At 39.5% G+C, this 24981-nt stretch overlaps 1 protein-coding gene and 1 long non-coding RNA gene across 8 annotated transcripts in view; both read left to right on the plus strand.

Moving 5' to 3' along the window:
- The window catches only part of plppr2a (phospholipid phosphatase related 2a), a 78429-nt gene that overhangs the window by 27974 nt on the left and 25474 nt on the right, over positions 1 to 24981 (plus strand). For 4 of the 7 annotated variants that reach the window (XM_085155840.1, XM_085155838.1, XM_085155839.1 and 1 more), the window contains one exon: positions 8307 to 8495. In XM_085155840.1, coding sequence (XP_085011966.1) covers positions 8307 to 8495 — 189 coding nt within the window. Of the gene's footprint in view, positions 1 to 5; positions 6023 to 6057; positions 8496 to 24981 lie in introns of those variants that run through there. The other 3 variants (XM_085155845.1, XM_085155843.1, XM_085155844.1) reach the window with 2 other exon arrangements.
- On the plus strand, positions 8502 to 20287 carry LOC146520645 (uncharacterized). Its single transcript, XR_014873583.1, has 2 exons — positions 8502 to 13500; positions 13622 to 20287. It is a non-coding gene; the product is annotated as an uncharacterized LOC146520645 (long non-coding RNA).

Here is a 24981-nt window from a genome sequence, read left to right on the forward strand (position 1 = left end):
CGGAATACATGTACCGCCGTTACGTATTTAAAATACAAAATATGAGTAACTGTATTCCGTTACAGTTACCGTTTAAAAAGGTGGTATTTAGAATACAGTTACTTTGTTGAAATAAATGGATTACACGGCGGTACTTCCCTGTTTCATATTGTGGCGGGTCAGGACTGTTTGTGTTTTGTTTGACAGCTACGTTCTGTTGTTCCAGGCGGCAGCGTTACGGTGCCATGGTTACAGGGTGACGCTCTCTCTGCGTGTTTCCTGGGTGAGAGAGCGCCTGTTGTTGTTGTTGTGCTAAGCTAACAGGCAGAATGCTACAGGTATAGCTCTAAAGAATGTAGCATCATGGGCAGTGTAGTCCGTGCTGCAGGGAGAATGGACTGCCATACCCGTTATGTGTCTGTGAGCGAGGGAGGGAGAAAAAGGAAAAGTACGAGCTGTCATCGAGCAGAAACGGGAGCTGGAAGCATGTAAATATAATAATAACCACTGCAGCCAAGAAGAGAGCCTGACGAGCCCAGTTGTAAGTAAGCTATTAAGACTCGACTGAACACCGTGTTCGTGTTTTCCTCTGAAACAATAAGTTCTGTTGGAGCAGCCTTTCAACGCCTCTCTCTGTCTCTGCTAGCAAAGTTGACCCAGACAACAAAGTAAAGCTAGTTTTCAGCTATGAGCCGACACAGAACCCACCGTATTAGCCAGAGGTCCCTTTACTACGGTTCGGAGCCGCGGACCTTCAGTAACAGTAATAAATCACAGCAATAGTACATTCATGTAGTTGTAAACAGCATGATAATATATTAAGTAATCCAAAGTATTCAGAATACGTTACTCTCATTGAGTAACGTAACGGAATACGTTACAGAATACATTTTGGGGCATGTAATCTGTAATCTATAATGGAATACATTTTAAAAGTAACCTTCCCAACACTGATAATATGACAGCCAAAAAGCGTATTTCGAAAATGCTGAGGCTCAGAGGGAGATGATGACATCTTTAGAAGCTTGGGAATAGAAGAAGACACTCGTCAGTCTTCACCCATTTTTTGCGACTGTAACAGGCAGCCACACATTGCTTTTTGACAGCTCCAGACTTGAACTGTCTTAATGTGACCTTTCATCTTGACAAGCCACGGATCTTTTGTGCTGCTGATCTGCCCTTCCATCTCCAGACAAAAATAGGTCAGAGCAGGGCAGGTTTCTAACTCTGCCTGTCCCTTTTTTCTGTTAATAGCTGCTCTCTTTTGGACGAGGTCAATAAAGAAAAAAGGAAAGACAGGTGCACAGCAGAGTGGAGAGAAGAATGTGAAGGAGTGCCAAGAGGAGGGTAGGACAGAGAGTTGCCAGGGTGTGAATAAACTGCCACAAGTCACATTGCAGGTAACAGCGAACCATCATGAGAGTAGCGGCTTAATCTGCACTGGCAAATATAAAAAACTTTCTTATGTTAGGTACGATGAAAGTGACTCAAGACTATTCCCCCCCCCCCCCCCCCCCTTTACTAGCTGCAAAAAATAAGTTTTATGGTGTACTTGATTCCATGCTGTCTTTTCTGAAGGAGTGGTATCGCCACACATCTATTCACTTATTAGTTATTTTGCATTCTGAGAATAAAAAAATCGCAAGTTAAATTAAAATAACAGTCAGTGGGTTTTTGTTTTTTTTTTTTTTTTTAACTTTGTTTAATAGAAAAAATAATATTGACCTCATAAAAATACATGATTAGTGTGCAATTGCATCTTGCATAAAAATACACAGTTTTTTTGAAGCTGCCATGTGGCCCCACCTTCTTGAATAGAATGGAAAGCACCATTCCATCTAATCACATTTTACATAAATGGCTATAGACCGGCCACATACATAAGAGAATGCAGCAGCGTATGTGTGCTGTGGAGACAAATTTTTATTCATATCTGCACCTTCAGACTCAAGATTGCTCATACCTGTGATCATACATATGAGAAGGGATCCCCTTCTCACCAAAGAAGTGAAAATATGAAGGAAAGACACAATTTAACAGCCATCTGGATTAAAAATCATCCTCTTCCTCCTCACGCTAAACATAATCTCCGAAACTGGAATCAATGCTTTTAAACACAAAAAACTGCATAAACATGCTTATTTATTCCTGAAATTGTTGCAATTACCTATTCTCAGCAAATTGGACAAATTTGATGGTCCTCTCTTCTAGGCACCTGACAACAACACCACAAACTAAAGCACAACAATAGCTGGTTATAAGCTAACATTATGCCAGCTAATGTTTGGCTCGAGTGTCCTAAAAATTACACTTTCAATCTGATAAACAGTTTGATTATATTTTTAAATCGTATGAGAGTTTATTCGCTACGTGCCTGAGTCCAGCAATGTTAGAGCCACTTAAAAGAAAATTTGACTGACATCGGCAGCTAATAGAGGCTAATGCTAGCTGGCAGCAGCTAACAGTGGCTAACAACAGAAACAACAGCAGTGTCATTATGTGGTACATTCTTAATTTAATTTAATGTTTCTGATCTCTATTGCTGAGTAAAAAAACTATTTATCCTATAACAGCTGCCATAGATAACATAATGCACTTGAATTAGAATGTGTAAAAAACAGCATTTAGTTGACTGCAATCTACAATCTATTAACGTCTAGTGATGAAATTCTACACACTGTAGTTAAAAAGTGCTATAAATTAAGTTTGAAAACTTGAGAACCCTGAGTTAAAATGTTGAGGTTTGAATGCTAAGAATAAAGTATATAAGGTTTATGGACAATAAAACTGAAAGTCATGGTCAAGGTTATATTGATCATTTTACGAACAATAATCTGTTAGGTGTTATTAACTGTGAGCCCAATGTGCTACTAAATTATTGATGTTCCATTTTAATGAATATTAATATCATAATGTTCTATTTATTCTGTAAAGTAAATATATATATTCTCTGTTCTCGATTCATGTGGCTGTAATACTCCTTTGTAGTGTATTTTTTTTCCTGGTTTGATTTAGAAAGAGCTCATATCTAAAGATGACTCTAAAAATAAGCTCTTCATCTGTTGGCTGGAGATGCAGATTTGCTGGTCAACAACTATGAACTCCGACATATGGGAGCTTGAGGCAAAATCTTCAGCAGACGCACATTCTCTAATATTTTTCCAGCGCATAGAAGTGGAAATAAAGGAGACATGGTATGCTGTGCTCTGTGCTCAACTATGAATAAGTATGATCATGATTTTAACGTGGCGTTGTGACTTAAAAGTGTTTCTTCCTAGAAGTGTGAGTCACAGTCAGTCACAATACGTTGGGGAAATGCAGGGGAGGAGCGCTACACCATCAAACAGGAAAACAAGGGAAGGCTTTATGAGTCACACATTTAGAACACCTCCTCTCACCCAAAGCAAACCCAACAAACAGCTCCCATCAAGCGTGTGTGCTAGATACACAAACACATAAAATACAAACATAAACCACTACTACAATAATTTATAAACCACAAAGTGAAGCGTAAGTTCAACACAAATCTGTACAAACACTTTTTTGTATTTTATAAATCTGGTGCTTCAGTTATTTCTTCACCATGACAACTGCAGCTAGTCAAAAAACAAAATGAGGGAGGCACAAATGAAGGGTGTTTATACAAATAAAAAATCCTTTATATTTGTGCCCCTATGTATATTTGCACATGATATAAATACATGCACCCTTCTATATATACATTCAGGACATATGTATAGTGCATGCCAGATGTATATGTGTAGATGGTGATATACATTGACATGTGTAAACATCTGTACATGTATGTGAAGTAAAATTTGCCAATGATGAATGGTGAATAAGGATCTATGCTTCATCTTACCATAACATTCATATATTTTCAGGCACTGATACGACTTTTTTTTTTATACTTACCCAGGTTACAGTTCTAAGATAGATATAGGCCTTAAGTGTTGACTTTTCTTCTAGGAATTTCATCCATTTTAAGGGACGGTCTTTTTTCAGAGGCTCAAATGTAATCGGACAATTCTAGCAAAAGCTGTTTCCCGTACTTGGAGGTAAAAAGGTCTGCAGTTGATTTCCAAGTGTAGCATTTGGATTTTGGAAACAGTTTCAGTGGAACTCTCAATGTGTGTGAAATGGGCAATTCTGCCCATACTTCAAAAATAAAACAAATCCATCACAGAGAAAGTGGAAACATGAGAGTTCATTCGGTTCTAGTTCATTCTGAAAATATAGTGAGCTGGTCAGCACTACAGGCTGAATATCTATATAAAAAGGCCTGGATATCTGTGGAAGAGACCAGTGGTAGATGATTGCCTGATGCTTTTGACTGAGAAGAAAAAGCCCTTCACAAGAACCATTTTCAGGAGGTATATGTATCATTACAAGTCCATCACAGAAAGAAAGAAAGAAAGAAAGAAAGAAAGAAAGAAAGAAAGAAAGAAAGAAAGAAAATGTAAAAAGCAAGAAAAGTTCAGAAACAGCATTCATTGGATCAATGACTCTACAACTGCAACAGAATTATAGGGAAAAAATATATGGAGAAGGTTTGGAATGGATCATGATTCAACGCTCACAACATCATCTGTAAAACCTGTGTGAAACATTGTGATGTATGGGCAAGCATGGCTTCCAGTGGCACTGAGTAACCTGTGCTTATTGACAGTGTTGGGAAGGTTACTTTTAAAATGTATTCCATTACAGAATACAGAATACATGCCCCAAAATGTATTCTGTAACGTATTCCGTTACGTTACTCAATGAGAGTAACGTATTCTGAATACTTTGGATTACTTAATATATTATCATGCTGTTTACAACTACATGAATGTACTATTGCTGTGATTTATTACTGTTACTGAAGGTCCGCGGCTCCGAACCGCAGTAAAGGGACCTCTGGCTAATACGGTGGGTTCTGTGTCGGGCTCGTAGCCGAAAACTAGCTTTAATAGCTTAATAGCTTACTTACAACTGGGCTCGTCAGGCACTCTTCTTGGCTGCAGTGGTTATTATTATATTTACATGCTTCCAGCTCCCGTTTTTGCTCGATGACAGCTCGTACTTTTCCTTTTTCTCCCTCCCTCGCTCACAGACACATAACGGGTACAACAGTCCATTCTCCCTGCAGCACGGACTACACTGCCTATGATGCTACATTCTTTAGAGCTATACCTGTAGCATTCTGCCTATTAGCTTAGCACAACAACAACAGGCGCTCTCTCACCCAGGAAACACACAGAGAGAGAGCGTCACCCTGTAACCATGGCAACCGTAACGCTGCCACCTGGAACAACAGAACGTAGCTGTCAAACAAAACCCAAACAGTCCTGACCCGCCACAATATGAAACAGGGAAGTACCGCCGTGTAATCCATTTATTTCAACAAAGTAACTGTATTCTAAATACCACCTTTTTAAACGGTAACTGTAACGGAATACAGTTACTCATATTTTGTATTTTAAATACGTAACGGCGGTACATGTATTCCGTTACTCCCCAACACTGCTTATTGATGATGTGACAGAAGACCGAAACATCAAGTGTGCATAGCTTTCGTTTCAGTAAAGCAGACTGCACACACCTCTCAGTGCAGACAGACAATCATCGTGGGTTCGAATGAAATGTTGTCATCAGACTTGAGCATGCAGGTCTCTGTTAATGTCAGCGTGCCTGCCAAGCTTTTTGTGACCACACAAAAATACACCAACTACACATGTGCCTATAGATGGAACACCTGCAGCTGCAGTATTTCTAGCTGTCCATGTCTGACTAAATTAGAGTATAATCAAGGTTTAATAGCCAACACAACAAGGGTGAATACAGCCCATGATCTTTCCTGTCTTAGCCAAGTTAAAAACATACAGTCCCAGCTGCCATCAAATGAAGTTAATAAGCTTTCCCACCATTTCCCATTGTCTGTGATCCATGTTAGGATCTCAGTTGATGATTTTCCAGGCAATAGGAATTTTCTTCAGCAAAGGTGAAATAAATAATTTAGTTCAATTCAGTTTTATTTCTATAGCACCAAATCATAACAACAGTTGCCTCAAGTTGCCTCATGTAAAGGTAAGGTAGGGTCCTTACCTTACCTTTACATTGTAAGGTAAGGACCCTACAGCAATAAACAGCAAACAGAGAAAACTCCAACAGTCAGATAACCCCTGATGAGCAAGCACTTTGGCAACAGTGGGAAGGAAAAACTCCCTTTTAACAAGAAGAAAGCTTTGGCAGAACCAGGCTAAGAGAGGGCGAAGCCACCTGCCGCCACCAGGGTGAGTGGAGGAAGACAGGACAAAGACACTGTGGAAGAGAGCCAGACATTAACAATAACTTGCCTGACACAGTTACAAAGAAATTATTTAAGCACATAAACACAGTGTGGTGATTGCTAAATGGACTGATTCTTATTTTCTACTCCAGTCACATGGATTGGAATGCTCTATGCTTTCTATCTACCAATCATACACATTCACACTGTGATGAATGCATCAGAGAGCAACTTGGGTTAGTATTTGCACAAGGATATTTGGCATGCAGACTGGAGGAGCCAGGGATCAAACCACCAACCTTCCAATCAGCACATGACCTGCTCTACCTCCTGAGCTACAGCCATCCTTATACAAACAAGGACAATGAAAAAATGGTGCCAAAAGTTGCATCTGGTCAGAAGGAAAAATTTGGAAGAGTTGGCCGGATTTGTACAAAATGATGCAAGGATATTGGTGGTTACACTGTTGGATGTAAGACACCATAACACAGCTGATCAGTTTGTTTCACTAACTGATCTACACATTTTGTAGAGGTTATAGGAGTTGTGGCGGTTTAGTTTAAAATGACAGCTGTAATCAGCACATTTCAACTTTAATCTCAAAAAACTATTTCAAGTTTAATCGCAAAATGACTCTTTTTTTCCCCCCCGAATGTGTTCTTAACACTCATCATAAATATCCCTTACGTTTCTTGTGTGTAGTTATTTATTGACTTCACATTTAAGCCAGCTTGTTGTTGTGTTTTTGATGATGCCAACAAGGAAAATGCAGATTGCCCTCTGGTGGACAAATAACGTAACATCAAAATTCATAACACGTGTCAAGGGTGTTTCTACGATCTTTATTTTTTACATTGTCAGTTATTAGCTGTTATAAATGCTGATACAGATGGATTGGCCAGTAGCTAATATCAGTCGACAATACTGGTCCACAATATTGGTAAATTGGTGAGGCTTTAATTACTACAAATCGTGATCAGTTTTGGTGCCTTTGATCTGCTGCATTTGTGAATCTGCAGATCTGAGGAGTGCACTCTCATTTGGGACTTCTGTTAGAGAAACCTCCTCCTTGTTTCCTTCTGAAAACTGCAAAAACAAGCTGTGAGTACCAATCAGGGTTCATGACGCTGCTCACTAGGTTGGAATTTCATTTCAAGTTGGCGCACTGCTTGCATGTGTCAGCTTGAAATGGCACATGGAAGCATTCTCTGATCCCTTTGAAATCAAAGTGATCAGAGAAAACAAAGTAGAAAGCAGTGTGCAAATGAATTCTAAAATGGACACGCAGGGGGAAAAAGCCTTTTTTGAAAACTTAAAAAGCCATCAAGTTACATCAGAAAATGAAATGAAATTGATAAAATTTTGCATGATATCAACTAAACTTTTTAGCGGGGATAGCAGCTGATGGTTAGAGCCATGTGTCTGCAGAAACTTCAGTCTCTGTGCACGTGATCATGCCACACACACTCACGTATTCCACACTGACACACACATGTGCACGCAACATCTACAAATACACCCACAGCTCAACTGTAGTAGATTTCATGAGTACCAGCAGCATGAAGGCTGCCTCCCCCTTCCTCTCCCTCACATTTCACTTCCTCTCTCCCTCCCTCTCTCTATCACTCTTTCGCTCTCCATTGCTCTCTCACTCTCTTCTTCTCTTGCTCACTCTCTATGCAATTCTTTGTTTCTTTGCTGCTTGCGGTGTTGGGAATCCTCTTTTATCCTGTTTTGTTTTTTTCCCCTTCTTTGAATCTTTGTTTCCATCTCTTGATGAGAGAAGTCTCTTGCAGATTTGGCTCTTTTATTTCTTGTCTTCTCATCTTTCTCTCTCTCTCTCTCGCCATGTCTCCTGGTTCCAAACACTGAACCTCTCACTCTGCCTCTCTCTGGATCCGGCATTTCCTATGCATCTCCCCGCTGCTGAGGGGTACAGGGACTCGTCTCTCCCCTCTTTCTCTCCCGCTCCCACTCCGGCTCCTCCACCTCTACCTCCTCTGCTTCACCTCTCGTCCTCTCGCTTCCTAACGGAGGGATAATGTTCTATTTCCAGCTGGTGATCATGGCTGGGACGGTGCTGCTGGCTTACTACTTTGAGTACACGGACACCTTCCCCGTGCACATCCAGGGCTTCTTCTGTTACGACAAGACCTTCTCTAAGCCCTACCCTGGTCCGGATGATACCAGCAAGATCCCTCCGGTGCTCATCTACTCGCTCGTCACAGCCATCCCTACCCTCACGGTAAGAGTTCTAATTATTTATTCATTTCTAAGTATGGAAGTAAAGCTTGGCAGATATGGAATGGGTGGGTAGTTAAGAAATTCAAGAGATAATCATGCAAGTGGGTTTGCATCTCCCGTGCTCTGAAAAAGCAGAGTGGGGGAAAATGATGCGTTAGAAAGATGGAAGTTATCAAAGTTGAGATTGTGTATTAGATTTGCTCTGCCTTTAGATGCTGTGAAAGTGCATAAGAATCTCCTACTTCTGGAGTTTGGTAGTTCTCATGATGAATCATCTGTTGTGCGTGTGTTTGTGTGTTGCACCACTGTCGATAGTGTGCAGATTGGTAAGCTGCATAGAGGTAACCCCCTCCGCCCTCTGTTCTTGACAAGCAGATGCAAGTGTGTGTTTGTATGTGTGTGAAGAGTACAAAAAAAACTGAGGCAAGCATCAGCACACAGAGATGTGATAAGAAGAGGCAGACAGGTCATTAGAGAGAGAGAAAGAGAGCATCAGAGGAAGAGAGACAAACAACACAGAAAGCAATAAAAACGAAGCGAGGTAAAAGTTGGAGTTGAGACAGAGCAGCGATGGCAGGCAACAGATGCTGTTCTTAAAAAACAAAACAAAAAACCCTGAAGTAATAGGTGAGAAAAAGACACATGAGCACGACGGAGGGTAATTTTTTAAGAGGGGGTGTGTGCTATTATTTTTGTACTGTATTCATGTATGTTTGCACATGCATGAATGCTTGTGCATGTGTGTGCGTGTGAGGTTAGCTGTTGAGCCTCAAGTGAGATAGGAGGCAGTGAGCCTGAAATGTGTAACACCTGACCCTGAGTGCAGACACAAACCCGAACAGCTTAAATCCCCAGCACGCCACGAAAAAGAAAGAAAGAAAGAAAGAAAGAAAGAAAGAAAGAAAATAAACAGCACATACAGAAACCAACCAGCATCCACAATACAAAGCACACAAATAACCTGAGCAGATTACATGCACAGACAAAAAACACAGCCTGCACTCAGTGCAAAGACAAGAATACCCCACAACTGGAGCACCAAACAATCGCAGATGATGAGGTTTTCTGTGCAGCAGTTCATTGCCAGAAGAAAGACTGTGGGCTGTTATAATGTGGTACTGCTGTGTACAGTTTGTCTTGCAGCCACAATACACAGTGATTTTTTTTCTAATTGCGAGCTGTTAGCAACCACAGCAGACAAAACAATACTCGTAAGTAATTTAATGGATTCAGAAAGTATTTATATTATATTTATATATATATATATATATTTATATTATATTTAAACAGCATTTATTTTTTATAAATGCTGTTTCATTTATAAACAGCATTTATAAAAAAATATATAAATGGGGATTGGATTGTAGGGCTGTGTGTGCATAGGGCATGTTTGTTGGGCTCTTCTTTTGTCTTCCATTTGTACAGTTTCCTCACTTTTTCAATATTTTAAGGACATGCTGCACTCTATGCTGTTTTCAGCTAATATGGTGACTCTCTGTGAATCACCTTGTTGGTGCAAAAGTACGATTTCTTTATTTTAAACTGTGTTATTGTTTGCATTTTTAAAGATTCAACTAAAAAAATCAGAACAAATTGTGTGTTTCTGTGACAGGCTGCTTGTCAGTAGCGGTTTTTGATACGGGCGACACAGGCGGTTGCCTGGGGCGGCATCGTGGTGGGGGGCGGCTTCACGGGCAAAAAAAAAAAATTGCTTGTACTCATGCTGCCCCGACATCAGCCAGCGCATACTGGGAATGGCATAGGCACCGATCGGTTTTCTATCGCCCATTTGCTGGGAGTAAGGGCGCCCTCCGTTTGCAAGGTGCGCCTGCTGCTTGCGGCACAGGAAGGAGAGGGTGGGGCGGCGGGGGATTCTCTGGCTGGCTGGAACTGCATCTAATAACCAACTCGCAAAATAAAACAAAATAAAAACAAACCAAAAAACACCAGACAGCATGATACAGACTTATAATTTGCACCGATGATTTTTCTAAATTCTATATGCGAAAAGTGAGCGCGAGAGCCCTCGGTGCGCCTGCTCGCTGCTGTGCTGAAGTCAAAATAAACTTTATTGTCATCTCCGCTACATACAGTACAGTATATAGAGAGACGAGACGACGAAGCTCCAGTTACAGCAGTGCAAGTAAACAAACAATAAATATAAGAAGAGTAAGAAAATAAATATACACTTTAGGACTCGGGGCAAACGGATCAATAACAATTTAAAATTTAGAGTTTGATGATTTAAAGTTTCACACACACCCTGTCGAAAGGGGAGGGGGCCCGACTGCTTCCAAATAGAGCACATTTCATTTATAATGTTGTAAATCCAAGCCCATTATGTATTCATGATTTGAATCCTGGGTTGTGCAAAATCCCAGAAATAAACCCTAGACAAAGTGAATCTGTGAATTAAGGTGTAGATCTATTAGGTTATGTTGTGGTGATCCTCGGGTTGGGGGATGGGTGTTCGACTGGAGTGCAAAATTAGAGGGAGGGAGTGTTCGCCCAGGGCGCCAAACAGGCTAGGACCGCCACTGCTGCTTGTAATAATGGGCCTAAGTCTGTTCTGTGCAGACACAACACTGATTCATCCACTGAGTTAGGAGCTTTTTTATGCTTGAATGGTGGCTTAAGAAACTGGACTGGACTGAAGATGAGTGGGAAAAGCAGCCAATGTCCAAATAAAATTTTTGAAATTTTTCAGAAAGACCACTTAAAAATGACAAGAAAGTCTGTCTCATAAAGAAATAGGGCTGGCTCAGGATAGGACATAGCAGAGAATTGTACGTGTTATTTAGTGCTAAGTAACTCACTAATACCTACACAGCAGGACATATTATTTTGTGGATAATTTAATTTCTCTTGAGTTGGATTATCCACAGAGACCTTTAAATCTGCCCTAACTCAGGGTAAATTACTGGGGATGTTGAACTGGGTCAAAGCGCATTACTTACACCAGCTAGTCTGCCCTAACCTGTGCTGACAGAGGCCTTGGTATGTGTAACAAGCACCAAAGCAAATCACAGCAGTAACTCCCTGAGATAGTGGCAGTCTGGTGTAAACGTGCGTTGCCATTTTGTTATTATATTCAGTTATTGTGCATATTCTTTGATTTGAATGTAGAATGAATCTTTACTGAATGTAGTAGAGATATAGAGTATGAGAGCATCGTACCATAATACTGCTACTGCAGGAACTAATTACACTTTAGAATGTGGACTTAATTACTTGTACTGACCATGTAAATGAGACCTTGTCTGGCTGAGCCATTGAAGGTAATAGGCATCCAGTGTATTTGGGTCAGTGCCAGTCCTCCAAGCCCAACAGAGGGCAGTCTAGCACTCAGTCGGCTCCCAGTGTGGCTCCCAACATTTAATTAAAATCATCAATCACTTTTTGAAGGTTTTAGCACAAAGACCCAATCCACTGTGTGGAGACCAAAACATAAGAGGAGGTACAAGGCAGGTTTCCACCTCAGTAACATTAAGGTTAAACTTTGTTATAACTTTATAGATTACACTAAAGGTGGGAAGAACTAATAAAGAAGGGGTTATTTTTTTTCTATAGTTTCTTTAGATTATTTCCAAAAGCACTGAGCATGGGTGAGATCCATCTTTTCAGTACGTATAAAAAAGTTACAATTTGTTACACCTATAAGTTTATGAAATCTAATACAGTCCACAACAGGCCTACAATTAGGGATGGGATTTGAGAACCGGTTCTTTTAGAAAACCAGTTCCTATTAGTCCAATTTCTTGGAATTGTTAATCTGCCTGTTAAAATAACCCAACAATATGAGCGGACATTTAGGGTAATTTAGGTAAGATCTTTTATAATCAGTAAAGATTTTAAAATTCATGTGTGTCCAGGTCACATTCATCTTTCCATGGGAGCAAACTTGCCTTCTTTCTCAAGCATACTGTGGTTGGGTGATATCGCAGCCACTTTCAGGGAGCACTGAGTAACTGGTCAATTATTTCTTCAAACTATCTTTGCATCTCCACATGGAACACCAGTCACCAGTGACAATGTAATTATCCCCCACTAACCTCCCACCCGGTAAGCACTGCCAATTTACTGTTAGCTTGTGTTGGTATGCATGAACAAATTTCCAAATGCGCTGTAATTTTTTCAAACAATGGCCATGGCTCATCTTTATTGCTAAGCAAAGTTTTGAGTCACACTTGATTTCTTTATATTTCAGAGGAATGTTGTTGTACTTGTTTTTTGTTTGTTTGTTGAGTCACTTAACACCACCCTATGACTCATTCAAGCATAAATGGTCATCTCAAGGAACTCAAGGACCAGTGTTACGGCTACACATAACAGACAACTTAGCAAAGAGCTATTAAATTTCCCACATGTAGCACATGAACAGTCTGGAAGTCATGTCCTTAAGAAACAGAGAAAATCCAGCAAAACCTGACATAAAACCTGAGATATGCATCTGGATGTTCAGTTGATCCATCTACTGTTCACTCAAGCCGGATCAGAAATGTTGAAGGGTGGCAAAGGCTGAGGTATGCCAAATTACTCAAGAACTGTACTCAAAAATCAGTGGGAACACATCTGATAGAGTGATGAATGCAAATTTGAAATGTTATGTTTAAACTGTCAGTGAACAGGGAAGATGAGGAGTGAAGTACAACATGAGTGACTACAGCCATCATTAAAAAAACGGTGGAGGCTCTGTCATGGTTTGGGGCTCCGTTTAACTCAGTGGTGCTGGAGATGTCATCAAAATTGATGAAATTACACAGAAAACTACTTTAGGTTTAATCCACTATGGAATATACTTTATTGTCTGATTGACAATGGAATTATTTTTGTGCTGGACAATGAACCCCAAAACATACCTGGATAGAAAAACACACAATGGAACATTATCAGTCATGGATTGGCCTCCCCAGAACCAGGACCTCAACATAATTGAAGCAGTGTGGGATCATCTTGACAGAGGACATAAGAAAAAGGCAGCCAACATCCAAAGAAGAGCTTGGGATGTCCTTCAAGAAGCCTGGAGAATTATTCCTGAAGATTACTTAAAAAAATGACAAGAAAGTTGCCTCAGAGAGTTCAGGCTATGTTGAAGAATGTTGGTCATACCAAAAGTCGACTTTCAAGCTTGTTGGGTGACTCAATACTCTAGACTTTTGCATAGCACTGTATTTGTTAGTGGTTTCCAGTTTTGAAATCCCCTCTTGACCGTTGTGGTCATCTCACCATTTGTTTGATCTGACTGAGAAATCAAGGACACGACAACTCACAGTAGTACAGAATTGTTCAATAAGACTTGAAACAAAATAAAATAGTAGAAAATTGCTGGTCTTTTCTTCATGGACTTATATAAATTTTTGGACAATTGCGCAAGCTGACTTTTGAACTTTTATGCCTTGCGTGGATGTTTTTATAAGAGGGGGATGGAATAAGACAGTAAGACATAAATGTTTGGTAATTATTATGTGATTTTTAATCACAGGTGTTGGAATTTGTAGGCATCGATTTGATTATTTAAAGAAAATATGCTTTTAATGGGAAACTTGTGCTTCCACAATCAATTTTAGGAATAATTCTTGCAATCATAACAATGCAAAAAGCACCTAAATCACTGCAGCAAGTCAATCACTTATTTGTAATCAAAATGATCATGTTATACTTAAGGAAAACACATATTGTGATAATCCATATGCCTTTTTATTGATACATTAGTTTCACATAAATGCTGTCAGCATTTATCAAAAGACCACTGCTGTATCTGGAATAACAGTAAGAATTTTCTGTATAAAGACACACTTTAGTTTGGTTCATTTTAAGGACATCTTGAAAGTTTGCCTAATGGAGCTTGTAAGCCAGTTAATCTTAGGATAAATAAACTTATCCTGCAAAGATTCAGTCTGACAGTGTGCGCACAAATGTGTGTTCATTCTCTGTAAATCCACCCTTTGATCAGCTTCATTTTTGTCTTTTTCTCTCTCTGTTGCACGGCCATTTTCCACGACCGTCCACATTTCTCACTCCACTACATCCCATCCACATTGACCTTTTTGCCTTCGTGTTCTATTTATTATCATTCATCTCTTTCCTATGCTATTTAGGATTTTCTGTGTTTTTTCTCTTTATTTATTCAAAAATATCCTGTTTGTAACTAGAACAGCATAATAGTACTAAATATTTTTTCCCCACCTTTCACCATCCTGGGTACTGTGACATTGCTTCCACTCATCAACACCCTTCCTTCCATTTTTAAATCTTTACCCTTTACCCTTCCTGACCGCTCTTCTCTTCTGTGTTTGTCTCACCTGCCAATTAACACATTTTCACACCTGATAGGATTTCTCACTGGCATTAAAATCTGTGGCTAGACTGATAAGCATAGAGATCTTACAGAAAATGATCAAAATTGTGCTCATCTGTCCCACTTCCCACTCTTTACCTCTGATGAAGAGGTAAAGTCTTTTATGTGACTGCAGTCACACTGAGATAAAAGGCACACAGAGATGAATGCTTTGCTTAATAAATCTGAAAAAACATCACCTTTCAGTTACGCTGTGTTCTGACAGAATCAAGGAGAGGTCCACAGAACATTCAAGGCCTTGTTAAATCCATATGTAGTTGAGCTCAGTTTATTCAAATAAAACCAAGTTTCATCTCCACTCACTCACCTCTTCCACTGGAAAATTACTATTTAAAAAATAGGTTTCTAATAATAATACAAGCATTATAGAGATGTCTTTCACTGCAAAGTCAAAAGGTGGAGGCTGGCCTGTCCCACTGTCCCAAGTTCCAGCTGAAAATTGAAAGAAAGAAAAAAATCAACTTATGCTAAAAATAATTTATTAACATGGGCTCTCTACTTGGATTCAAACCACTATCTACTGACTGAAAGTCCCGTTTTAGCTTTTCAGCCATAACAGCTTCCTCCTGGTTTAGTTTAACTTTATGCTTCCTCCCTAACTTCCTGAAGTCTTCCTGTCAGAATGCCCAAATACCCAACTTCTCCCAGTGGCAAACAATCCTAGAAAATTATGCTGAAGACAGTGGTAATCTTAGCTATGTTAAAGGTAAAGTGCTGACGGTAACTTAACATTGGTGCATCGATAATAAACCGATGTTTTCAATTTAGTTAAAGTACTCTATAAATATATTGATTGTATAGCACTTTTCTACTCTTAAATGAGCACTCAAAGCACTTTTATTACAAGCCTACCTAATTACACACACATACTTTTTTTCCATACCTAAGCACTCTGTCTAACACACAGTTCAGTGGATACGTCTTGGAGTTCAGTATCTTGCCCAAGGATACTTTAACATCCAGACTGCAAGAGCTGAAAAGCGAACCAGCAACTTTCTGGGAGACGATGTCCCTACCTACCTGCTGAGCCACAGCCTCCCCAAAAGTGCTAGGTATTTCACAGATATGAAGCAGTACTAACTGGGATGGAGCTTTGAGGTCCGAACAGGTGAAGCTGAATGATTTACCTAACCTCTCTCAGAAATGCCTTGCCTGCTTCCTCCTCCTCCATTAAACCTCACTGTGCATCACTGACACAAACTACGACCTCATGTTGACGACCCCACAAAACAGTTCACCTTCATTTTAAATTGTGCCCACAGGATGAGTGCCCATTTTCCAGACTTTCTCTCTACCTTAAGCTTTTGCTTTTTGGTCTTCCCTGCTGTTTTTCTTCTTTAGCATCTCTCCTTTATGTTTTCATACACAAGCCCACGAGCACACAGTCTGGTTTTGTATGCTGCTAAGCCAGGTTAATGAGACAGATGGCAGGGTGGGCTCCATGCGGCAGAGGAGTGGCATCGATTTCTGTGACACTGGCTGCCATGAGAGCATATGTCACACGGGCGAAGGTTTCTGCCCCCTCGACTTCTGTTCCTTAGCTTGTGATGACGAGAGCAAGGAGATAAAATGTTCAAATAATAATAGAAGAGGTGATGTTAATGCAGGGAGAGACATCTGATATTGAGGCTGATACCAGAAGGGAAAATACACGTAAAAAAAAAAGCAACTTTAAGTAAAAGAAACTGATAAGGATTCTATTCATGGAAAGAAGCCGTTTGTGCTGTTTTCTTCCGTACACATTAAAGACTCTCTATCTTTTCTATCTATCTGTGATGCTGGGATCCATACAGAAGGCTAATTTACCACAGTCTGCACAGTTCCCATTCTGCCTGGCATGCAGTCACAGCTCTCATCTGACTCCTCATGGTGATTATCACCCTACCTAAGATAGGATGGGATTGCATCAACATACCATTTTAATCATCAACTCACATCTCCTCGTTCCGTCCGTCAGCTTCTCTTTTCTCCACCAGTTTCTCTGTGTCTTCATAAGTCTGCAGTTTGTACTTTACCGTTTTCCTTTATGGCCCTGGGCGGTTATTGCATCAACCTGATTACCTATGCAGTGAACAGGGCGAGAAAGATAAAGTTTATGCCTTCATAGTGCTTTCAGCTAAAGTCACCCATTCCTGTGAAATGAGATTAGACTGAACAGTGGTTGTCATTTCTGCTTCTTAGCTTTGATCCATTTTTACTCAGGCGAAAGCAGAGACACCTCAGGGGTCATGCTTGGCTGGTGGACTGCCATGCTTCAGTCAACACCTCAGAGGTCTCTGACAAATGCTGGTGCCCAATCTGCATTCACAACAGGGGTGCATACTGGTTCGCTACTGTCTATTCTTACATCTCTACATGGGTACATTGGTCCAAGGCTTAGGTTTTCTTTTTAGCATCTAACTCACACTCACACCCAATCACAGTAATAATGCTTCTTTTTAAAACAGCATTTTAAAAAAACTCTCCAGATGTACACTTTTGGACGGTTTAAGAAATATTTTCTGTCATGTGCGCACTGACTATGGCAGTGTAGACAGAGAGCAGAGATCTATTTGTTTGCAGAAAATAATGAATACAAGGAACTGCAACGGCTTCAAATGAAATCAGGGTGTTTCAAGAACCTTCGCTGTTTCCCCCTCTATCTTGTTTCAGTGTTATTTCCTGTTCTGTTTTCTTTTATTTGTCATCTGAAATGTGTTTTTGTCTCTGTTTAGTGTTTGTATTTTGCTTCCTGTTTTACTTTGAAGGCTGGTTTTATTGTTGTTTTGTTGTCTGTCTCTGACTTTCCCTGATCTCCTGTTTGTTTTCACTGTGTTCTTTCTTCTTGACCAATTACTACAAAATGTATTTACAGTCTTTCCTTTTTTCAGTCTGGTTTGCTCCTGTCTGTGCCTTCATATTTTTTTATATGGTTTTAGTTGGACTTTTTTGTATTTAAAGTGGAACTTTGATCAACCACAATAAAGCCTCACCTTTTGTTTAATATTCAGCCTGAAGTGTAGGTCCTCTATCCAACACTCAGGACAGTGAAAGAAGGAAGAAATTACAAACAGTATAGCGTTGTAAAAAAAACAAAAAAAACAATTAGATGCTAATTAGCAACAGTATCGATATTAACAGTGCTGTTTTAACCTCCTGTGGTTGACACTAAACTTTAGTCAGGACATAGGGTTAGGGTTGACCCCTCCACTCACTAGCAGCTGAACACATTAACGGGAATTGAGATTGAAAACATTAAAAAATATTTTATCAGGAATTTCAGTAAAACTCCAGTTTCAACAACGCTTTAGTACTAAACAGTTACCATAAATGTTAACCTGGCAAGTGCACATATTATCTATTAGCCATTATTTGACACATATAAATCCAGCCTCAAGCTAGTGTACTGGTTCTAGTGCCCTTCCCAACCCTGGATAAATGGGCTCATCAGGAAGAGCAGCCAGCGTAAAAAACTGTGCCAAATCAGACATCAGTAGATCCAAATGATGTGGTGATGCCTCGGGAAATAATGGAGCAGATGAAAATATGTTTATCCAATAGCCACATTAGCCATCTGCTAAGCTATTGTTAAGGTAGCAGCTATGGGTAATAATAAAACAATAATGTCAATGTAGGAGCTTGGTAGCTAACATTTTCAGTCCTGCCCATTTGAAATAATGATAGTGTTCATTTAACAGTGTGAAATAATTATTTGTAAATAAATGTTTCTCTGAAAGTCCCAGACTGAAGCTGAGTAAAGTCTACTAGTTGGCAACTACATTTTAAGTTTTAAGTTTGTATTCCTACCAATAGTTAACTCTATGAATTAATTTTAGGACATAAATTGCTTCACTATTGAAACAAGCATAGATTATCATTCATTTCCAAAAGTCTAAAACCTGAAACTGGGTTGACAGTATTTCCAAATGTTTCCATTTAAGAAGTTATAAACTGTTTTAGTGATGCTTGTAATACTTATATGTTTCTAAGCAAAAATGCAGTAGTATGGATTTATACTCACACAAGTTCTCTGTGAAAAATGATTCTGTCATGGTCCTGGGTCCTTTTGACAAAGCGTTTTGTGTTTTCTATTAGTGTGATTGTTGGTTCTGTTCTTCCTCTGTTTAGTGTTAACTCTGTTCGGCCCGTGTGTTCCTGTATCAAGTCCGCGTTTCTTAGTCTGTGTCCTTGCATGTGTAAGTTCCTGTTTTATTGTGAAGGTCTGCGTCTTATGTGAGTGTTTTCAGCTCGCCTCCCTAGTCTCGTCACATTAATCACTCACAGCTGTGTCCCCCACCTGTGTGTAATCTCCCTGTGTTCTCTGAAGCTGTGTCCCAATTCAGGGTCTGCACGCTTGAAGTACGCGCACTACGCGTACTACGGACGGTGCGTACGAGAAGTGCGGAAGTGAGAGGCTTGTGAAATGGGACGGTCTAGCCTTGTTTTTTTTTTTTTTGTTTTTTTTTTAAACTTTATTTATCACATTTTAGACATACAGTCGAGTAAAACAGGGATCACATAAAAGATGACATTGTGGTAGTACAATGAGGAACAGAGAGAGTGACAAGGACAGTGAGACAAAAGTGAGTACAAAAAATAAAATAAATTAAGGGGAACATAAATAAACAAAAGTTTGCAAGAGCCAAAATCAAGTTAGCAGTTTCAATCGGTTATAGATGTTAACAGTCTTGAGAGCCTTAGTGTTTTTTGATGAGGAGATTGTCCTTATATATTGTGCAAGTTCCATTTTTAATACAAGAAGTTCAGGCTTTCTGCCGAGGACTTTGCTTTTGTGTATATGAAATTTTGCCAAAAATAAAACCAAATTTATAAAGAAGAAAGCATCATTGTCCTTGTCTTTAAAATTATAATAGCCAAAGATAACATCCTTATAGTATAGTTGAAGATTAGGGAGAACAGAGTCAGTAATAAACTTGTGGAAATCCTTCCAGAATTTACATGTAAATTTACATGACCAAAACAGATGAGAAACTGTTTCAGGTTGCTCTTGACAGAAGGTACAATTTACATTTATTTCAGCCATAAATTTGGACAAATATTGTTTGGTAGGGTAAAAGTTATGAATCAACTTAAAGGAAATCTCTTTAATTTTGTTTGTTAAGAAAAACCTTTGTGGTAAAGTCCAAACTTTTTTCCATTCAATATCTGTTACAAAATTGGCCCAATAAAATATGGCTGATGGAACAGAGACCATTGCATCCTGAAAGAGAGATCTTATTTTGGTATTTATAGATTTATGAGAAGAAAAGCAAACATTGCCAAGAGAAGAATGTAACACATCCGGGGGAGTGACCTGTAGTGGAGCACTGTGAGAGCATCTGTGTAACATGGACAGACCAGATGGGATGGCATCGAACACTATTGAGAATTCTTTAGGCGTTATCGGTACATTGTATCTCCTGAGGAACTCAGAGTAATTATATAAGAGTCCATCTTCTCTATATAACTGACTAACCAAGATTATTCCATTATTAAACCAGTTATTTAAAAAAAAGAGTTTTATTTTTATAAATAATATTGCAGTTATTCCAAATAAAACAGTTTTGTGGAGAGAAATTGTGTTTGTAAATCAGCGCCCATGCCAAAAGAATTTGTTGATGAAAGTGAGAACGTTTCAGTGGTATTTTTGGAATACTATAATTGCAGAGCAGTAGGAAGTTAAGGCCGCCTACGGTCTAGCCTTGTCGCTACCCGATCCGTACCGGAAACCCGATCGGTACCCCGCATGCGCGAAAGGTGTCTACTTCCGGTCGTAGCGTTTTACAATAGTTATGGGTCAGAGTATCTGTTAAGATGTTAAGAATAATGAGTAAATCTTAAAATGTTTGCAATAATGAAGCCTTTCAGTACAATGTAGACAAAAACGAAAAATAAAAAGATAGTTACGGATCGGGACTCCCCGATCCTTACTGCACATGTGCAAAGTCGGACCGTACAAATCGGGTCTGTCGCTACCCGATCCGTACCGGAAACCCGATCCGTACCCCGCATGCGCAAATCTTACGTCACTTCCTCTCTTTGCCAGCATTGCGACATTCAATATATTTGAATGATACGGTTAGCGCCCAGTTAGCTCCTAGCATTTCTCAACAGCTCTGCCTCCTTTTCGACTATCGGGACATTTAAACAATGGATAATCCGTATACAAGCAAATTCATGCTTTTCTCCTCAACAGAGAGCGTCCCCCGACTGAACAACAGCGCCGTAAAATAAGAAGAATAGCGCCTAATTACAGACTTAATAATATTGACTTAGCAATGTGTCACGTGAAGATTCAGCAGCCAGATTAAGTGTTTACTGACAATTAACAGTGATAGCCGACATCATCATCACTATTCCAGTCAATCCTCTCCACACAGACAAGCATAAACACACTCGACTATCACTAAATCAAATTTAACACACGTTTGCAATGACGCCAATTCAGTTTATAATAGGGTTCATTCGCTCGGTCAGCAGGTGGCAGTATCCTCGTACACTGGGGAGTAAACTGCCATTAAATGAACAGAAGAAGAAAACATCTGCACATGCGCGGTACGGATCGGGTAGACCCGATTTGTACGGTCCGACTTTGCACATGTGCAGTAAGGATCGGGGAGTCCCGATCCGTAACTAGCTTTTTATTTTTCGTTTTTGTCTACATTGTACTGAAAGGCTTCATTATTGCAAACATTTTAAGATTTACTCATTATTCTTAACATCTTAACAGATACTCTGACCCATAACTATCGTAAAACGCTACGACCGGAAGTAGACACCTTTCGCGCATGCGGGGTACCGATCGGGTTCCCTGTACGGATCGGGTAGCGACAGCCTTCGTCGCGCTGTTCAGGTTGCCTAGCAACCAAGATACTAACCGCGAGAAACGTTACATACAGCTTTGTTTGACAGAAATGAAGGAGAAAATTTTTTTGTTGGTCATTCATTTTTGTCATGACATCACTTTGATTAGTTGAGTATCTGAGGCTGAAACCACGGGACTGTAAAACATGATTGCTGGGCTTCATTTCTGTACTGAACAGTCATTTCAAGAGTAGTTAGTAAATAACAATTAGCTAATGTTGTTCATGAGACTAAAATCATCTCACTGTGGTAATGTAAATATAATATGGCCAATATTATAGTTATTGTCAGATTATTATGATATATATATCATGTATATATATATATATATATATATATGTATATATATATATATATGTATATATATATGTATATATATATATATGTATATATATATATATATATATATAAATATATATATATATGGCTTTACAACTAAGTTAACGCTGAAAGTACAAACATCACTAATGTCACACAACTTTGCCACATGTTCTTCGTTATTAAACATTCGCACATAAATAAGTGACGTCATGTTCAGTACTTACTTTTGACAGTTCACACTTCGGCCGCTCCCTTCTGCCGTATTTTGCGGCAAAATTATCCACACCCACCGTCGCGCTATGAATTGTGGGATATATGGGACCACAAAGCGTGCACCGGACCACGCTTGATATTTGGGGAAATCAACGGCGCATTTGGAGTATGCATTTGAAGTACACTTCGAATTGGGACAGCCATCGTCGCGTGGCGGTGACGTAATCACACTTATAATGCGTACTTCAAGCGTGCAGACCCTGAATTGGGATACAGCTTGAGTGTTTTTAAGTCGTGTCTTCTGTCTTAGTCGTTGCTGGTTCGTCTGTGTTGTTTACCTCGGTCTCCCTACGTCTCTCCATCCGTCCTCCCTGCATCTATGTTTCTGGTTTGTTTTGTTAGCTCTGCCCAGTTTAGGTTCCAGTTTCATGTTCCCGCGCCATTGCTGTTTGTATTTTCTTTTGTTTAATAAATACTCACCTGCACCAGAGCTGCTGCATTTTGGGTCCTATCTTCAACCCCACATGTCTGCCACACCGGACGTGACAGATTCTGGCAAGCAGATGCATATGTAAGGAAATGTGTCTCAAAGTTGTCCTGTTTTCCATTGTCACTATCTTATCTAAAAATGGGGGAAAAGGTTTGAAGGTTCTCAAATTGTTATATTACTATTAAATACTTACTTTTAAAGAAAATATTAGTTTCCAATAAATGTTTTTTCACCCTAAAATTTTAAATACTGTGTGCCATCGCAGCAAACGGAAATTCTTTGCATGCTGATTTTACATGACATGATGATTTCTGAGCTGCATGCTTCTGTTCAGTACTACTGTATACTGATTTGGAAAAGGCAGCTTGTGTATCTGATTGCACGACCAGCCCCAAACACTTTCTCACACTGATACCATTGTTATTCTGTACCGCTCATATGAAGCTGAAACCACCAGTTAGCTTAAGCTAGCATCAAAAAACAGCTAATCACTGTATCTAAAGATAATAGAATCCACCTGCAAAGCTTATTAGCTTATTTGTTTACAGTATAAAAGCATTACTGTGAGTAATATATTCAATTTGATTCAATTCAGTTTTATTTATCTAGCAAATTACATCAATAGTCACCTCAAGGGATTTTATATTGGAAGGTAAAGAGTCTAAAATATTAAAAAGAAACCCCAACAATCATATGACTCCCTATGAGCAGGCAAAAGTGGGAAGGAAAAACTCCTTTTTAACAGGAAGAAATGTCTGGCAGAAACAGGCTCAGGTTATATGATTTTATTCACTTTAATAATGATTTTAATGATTATTTATTTAAATAAAATGTGGGAAAGGCATCTTTGACCCATATATATATATATATATATATATATATATATATATATACAGTTGTGGTCAAAAGTTTACATACACTTGTAAAGAATATAATATAATGGCTCTACCGAGTGTCCTATTATTTCTAAAACTCTGATTTTCCTCTGATAGAGTGATTGGAACAGATACTTCTTTGTCACAAAAAACATTCATGAAGCTTGGTTCTTTTATGACTTTATTATGGGTTAACAGAAAAAAGTGATCACATCTGCTGGGTCAAAAATATACATACAGCAGTGCTAATATTTGGTTACATGTCCCTTAGCCATTTTCACTTCACTGGTTGAATCTTTGACCACTCCTCTTGACAGAATTGGTGTAGTTCAGTTAAATTTGATGGCTTTCTGACATGGACTTGTTTCTTCAGCATTGACCCCATGTTTTTAATGAGGTTTAAGTCAGGACTTTGGGAAGGCCATTCTAAAACCCTTATTCTAGCCTGATTTAGCCATTCCTTTACCACTTCTGATGTGTGTTTGGGGTCATTGTCCTGTTGGAACACCCAACTGCGCCCAAGACCCAACCTTCGGGCTGATGATTTTAGGTTATGAAGTTGAAGAATTTGAAGGTAATCCTCCTTCTTCATTATCCCATTTACTCTCTGTTAAGCACCAGTTCCATTGGCAGCAAAACAGCCCCACAGCATAAAACTACCACCACCATGCTTGATTGTAGGCATGGTGTTCTTGGGGTTAAAGGCCTCACCGTTTCTCCTCCAAACATATTTCTGGGCATTGTGGCCAAAAAGCTCGATTTTTGTTTCGTCTGACCACAGAACTTTCCTCCAGAAGGTCTTATCTTTGTCCATGTGATCAGCAGCAAACTTCAGTCGAGCCTTAAGGTGCCGCTTTTGGAGCAAGGGCTTCCTTCTTGCACGGCAGCCTCTCAGTCCATGGAGATGCAAAACACGTTTAACTGTGGACAATGACACCTGTGTTCCAGCAGCTTCTAATTCTTGGCAGATCTGCTTTCTGGTGATTCTCGGTTGACTCTTTACCCTCCTGACCAATTTTCTCTCAGCAGCAGCAGCAGCATAACATAGCTTGCGTTTTCTTCCTGATCTTGGCAGTGACGAAACAGTGCCATGCACTTTATACTTACAAAAAATTGTTTGCACTGTTGCTCTTGGGACCTGTAGCTGCTTTGAAATGGCCCCAAGTGACTTTCCTGACTTGCTCAAGTCAATAATTCGCTTTTTCAGATCCATGCTGAGCTCTTTTGACTTTCCCATTGTAGCGTTTGTGGGCGTTTGTATCCAATGAGCCCTATTTAACTGGCCTAAGAGAAGTCACCAGCTGTAGTCATTCATAATCACTCACAAGAAGTTAAGAGGCCATGCTATGAAGCTCAGTTCACTGACAACTTTCTAAGTCACCAAAAT

This window comes from Neolamprologus multifasciatus, chromosome 4 (genome assembly GCF_963576455.1).
Source record: "Neolamprologus multifasciatus chromosome 4, fNeoMul1.2, whole genome shotgun sequence".
Classification (NCBI taxonomy): Eukaryota; Metazoa; Chordata; class Actinopteri; order Cichliformes; family Cichlidae; genus Neolamprologus; species Neolamprologus multifasciatus.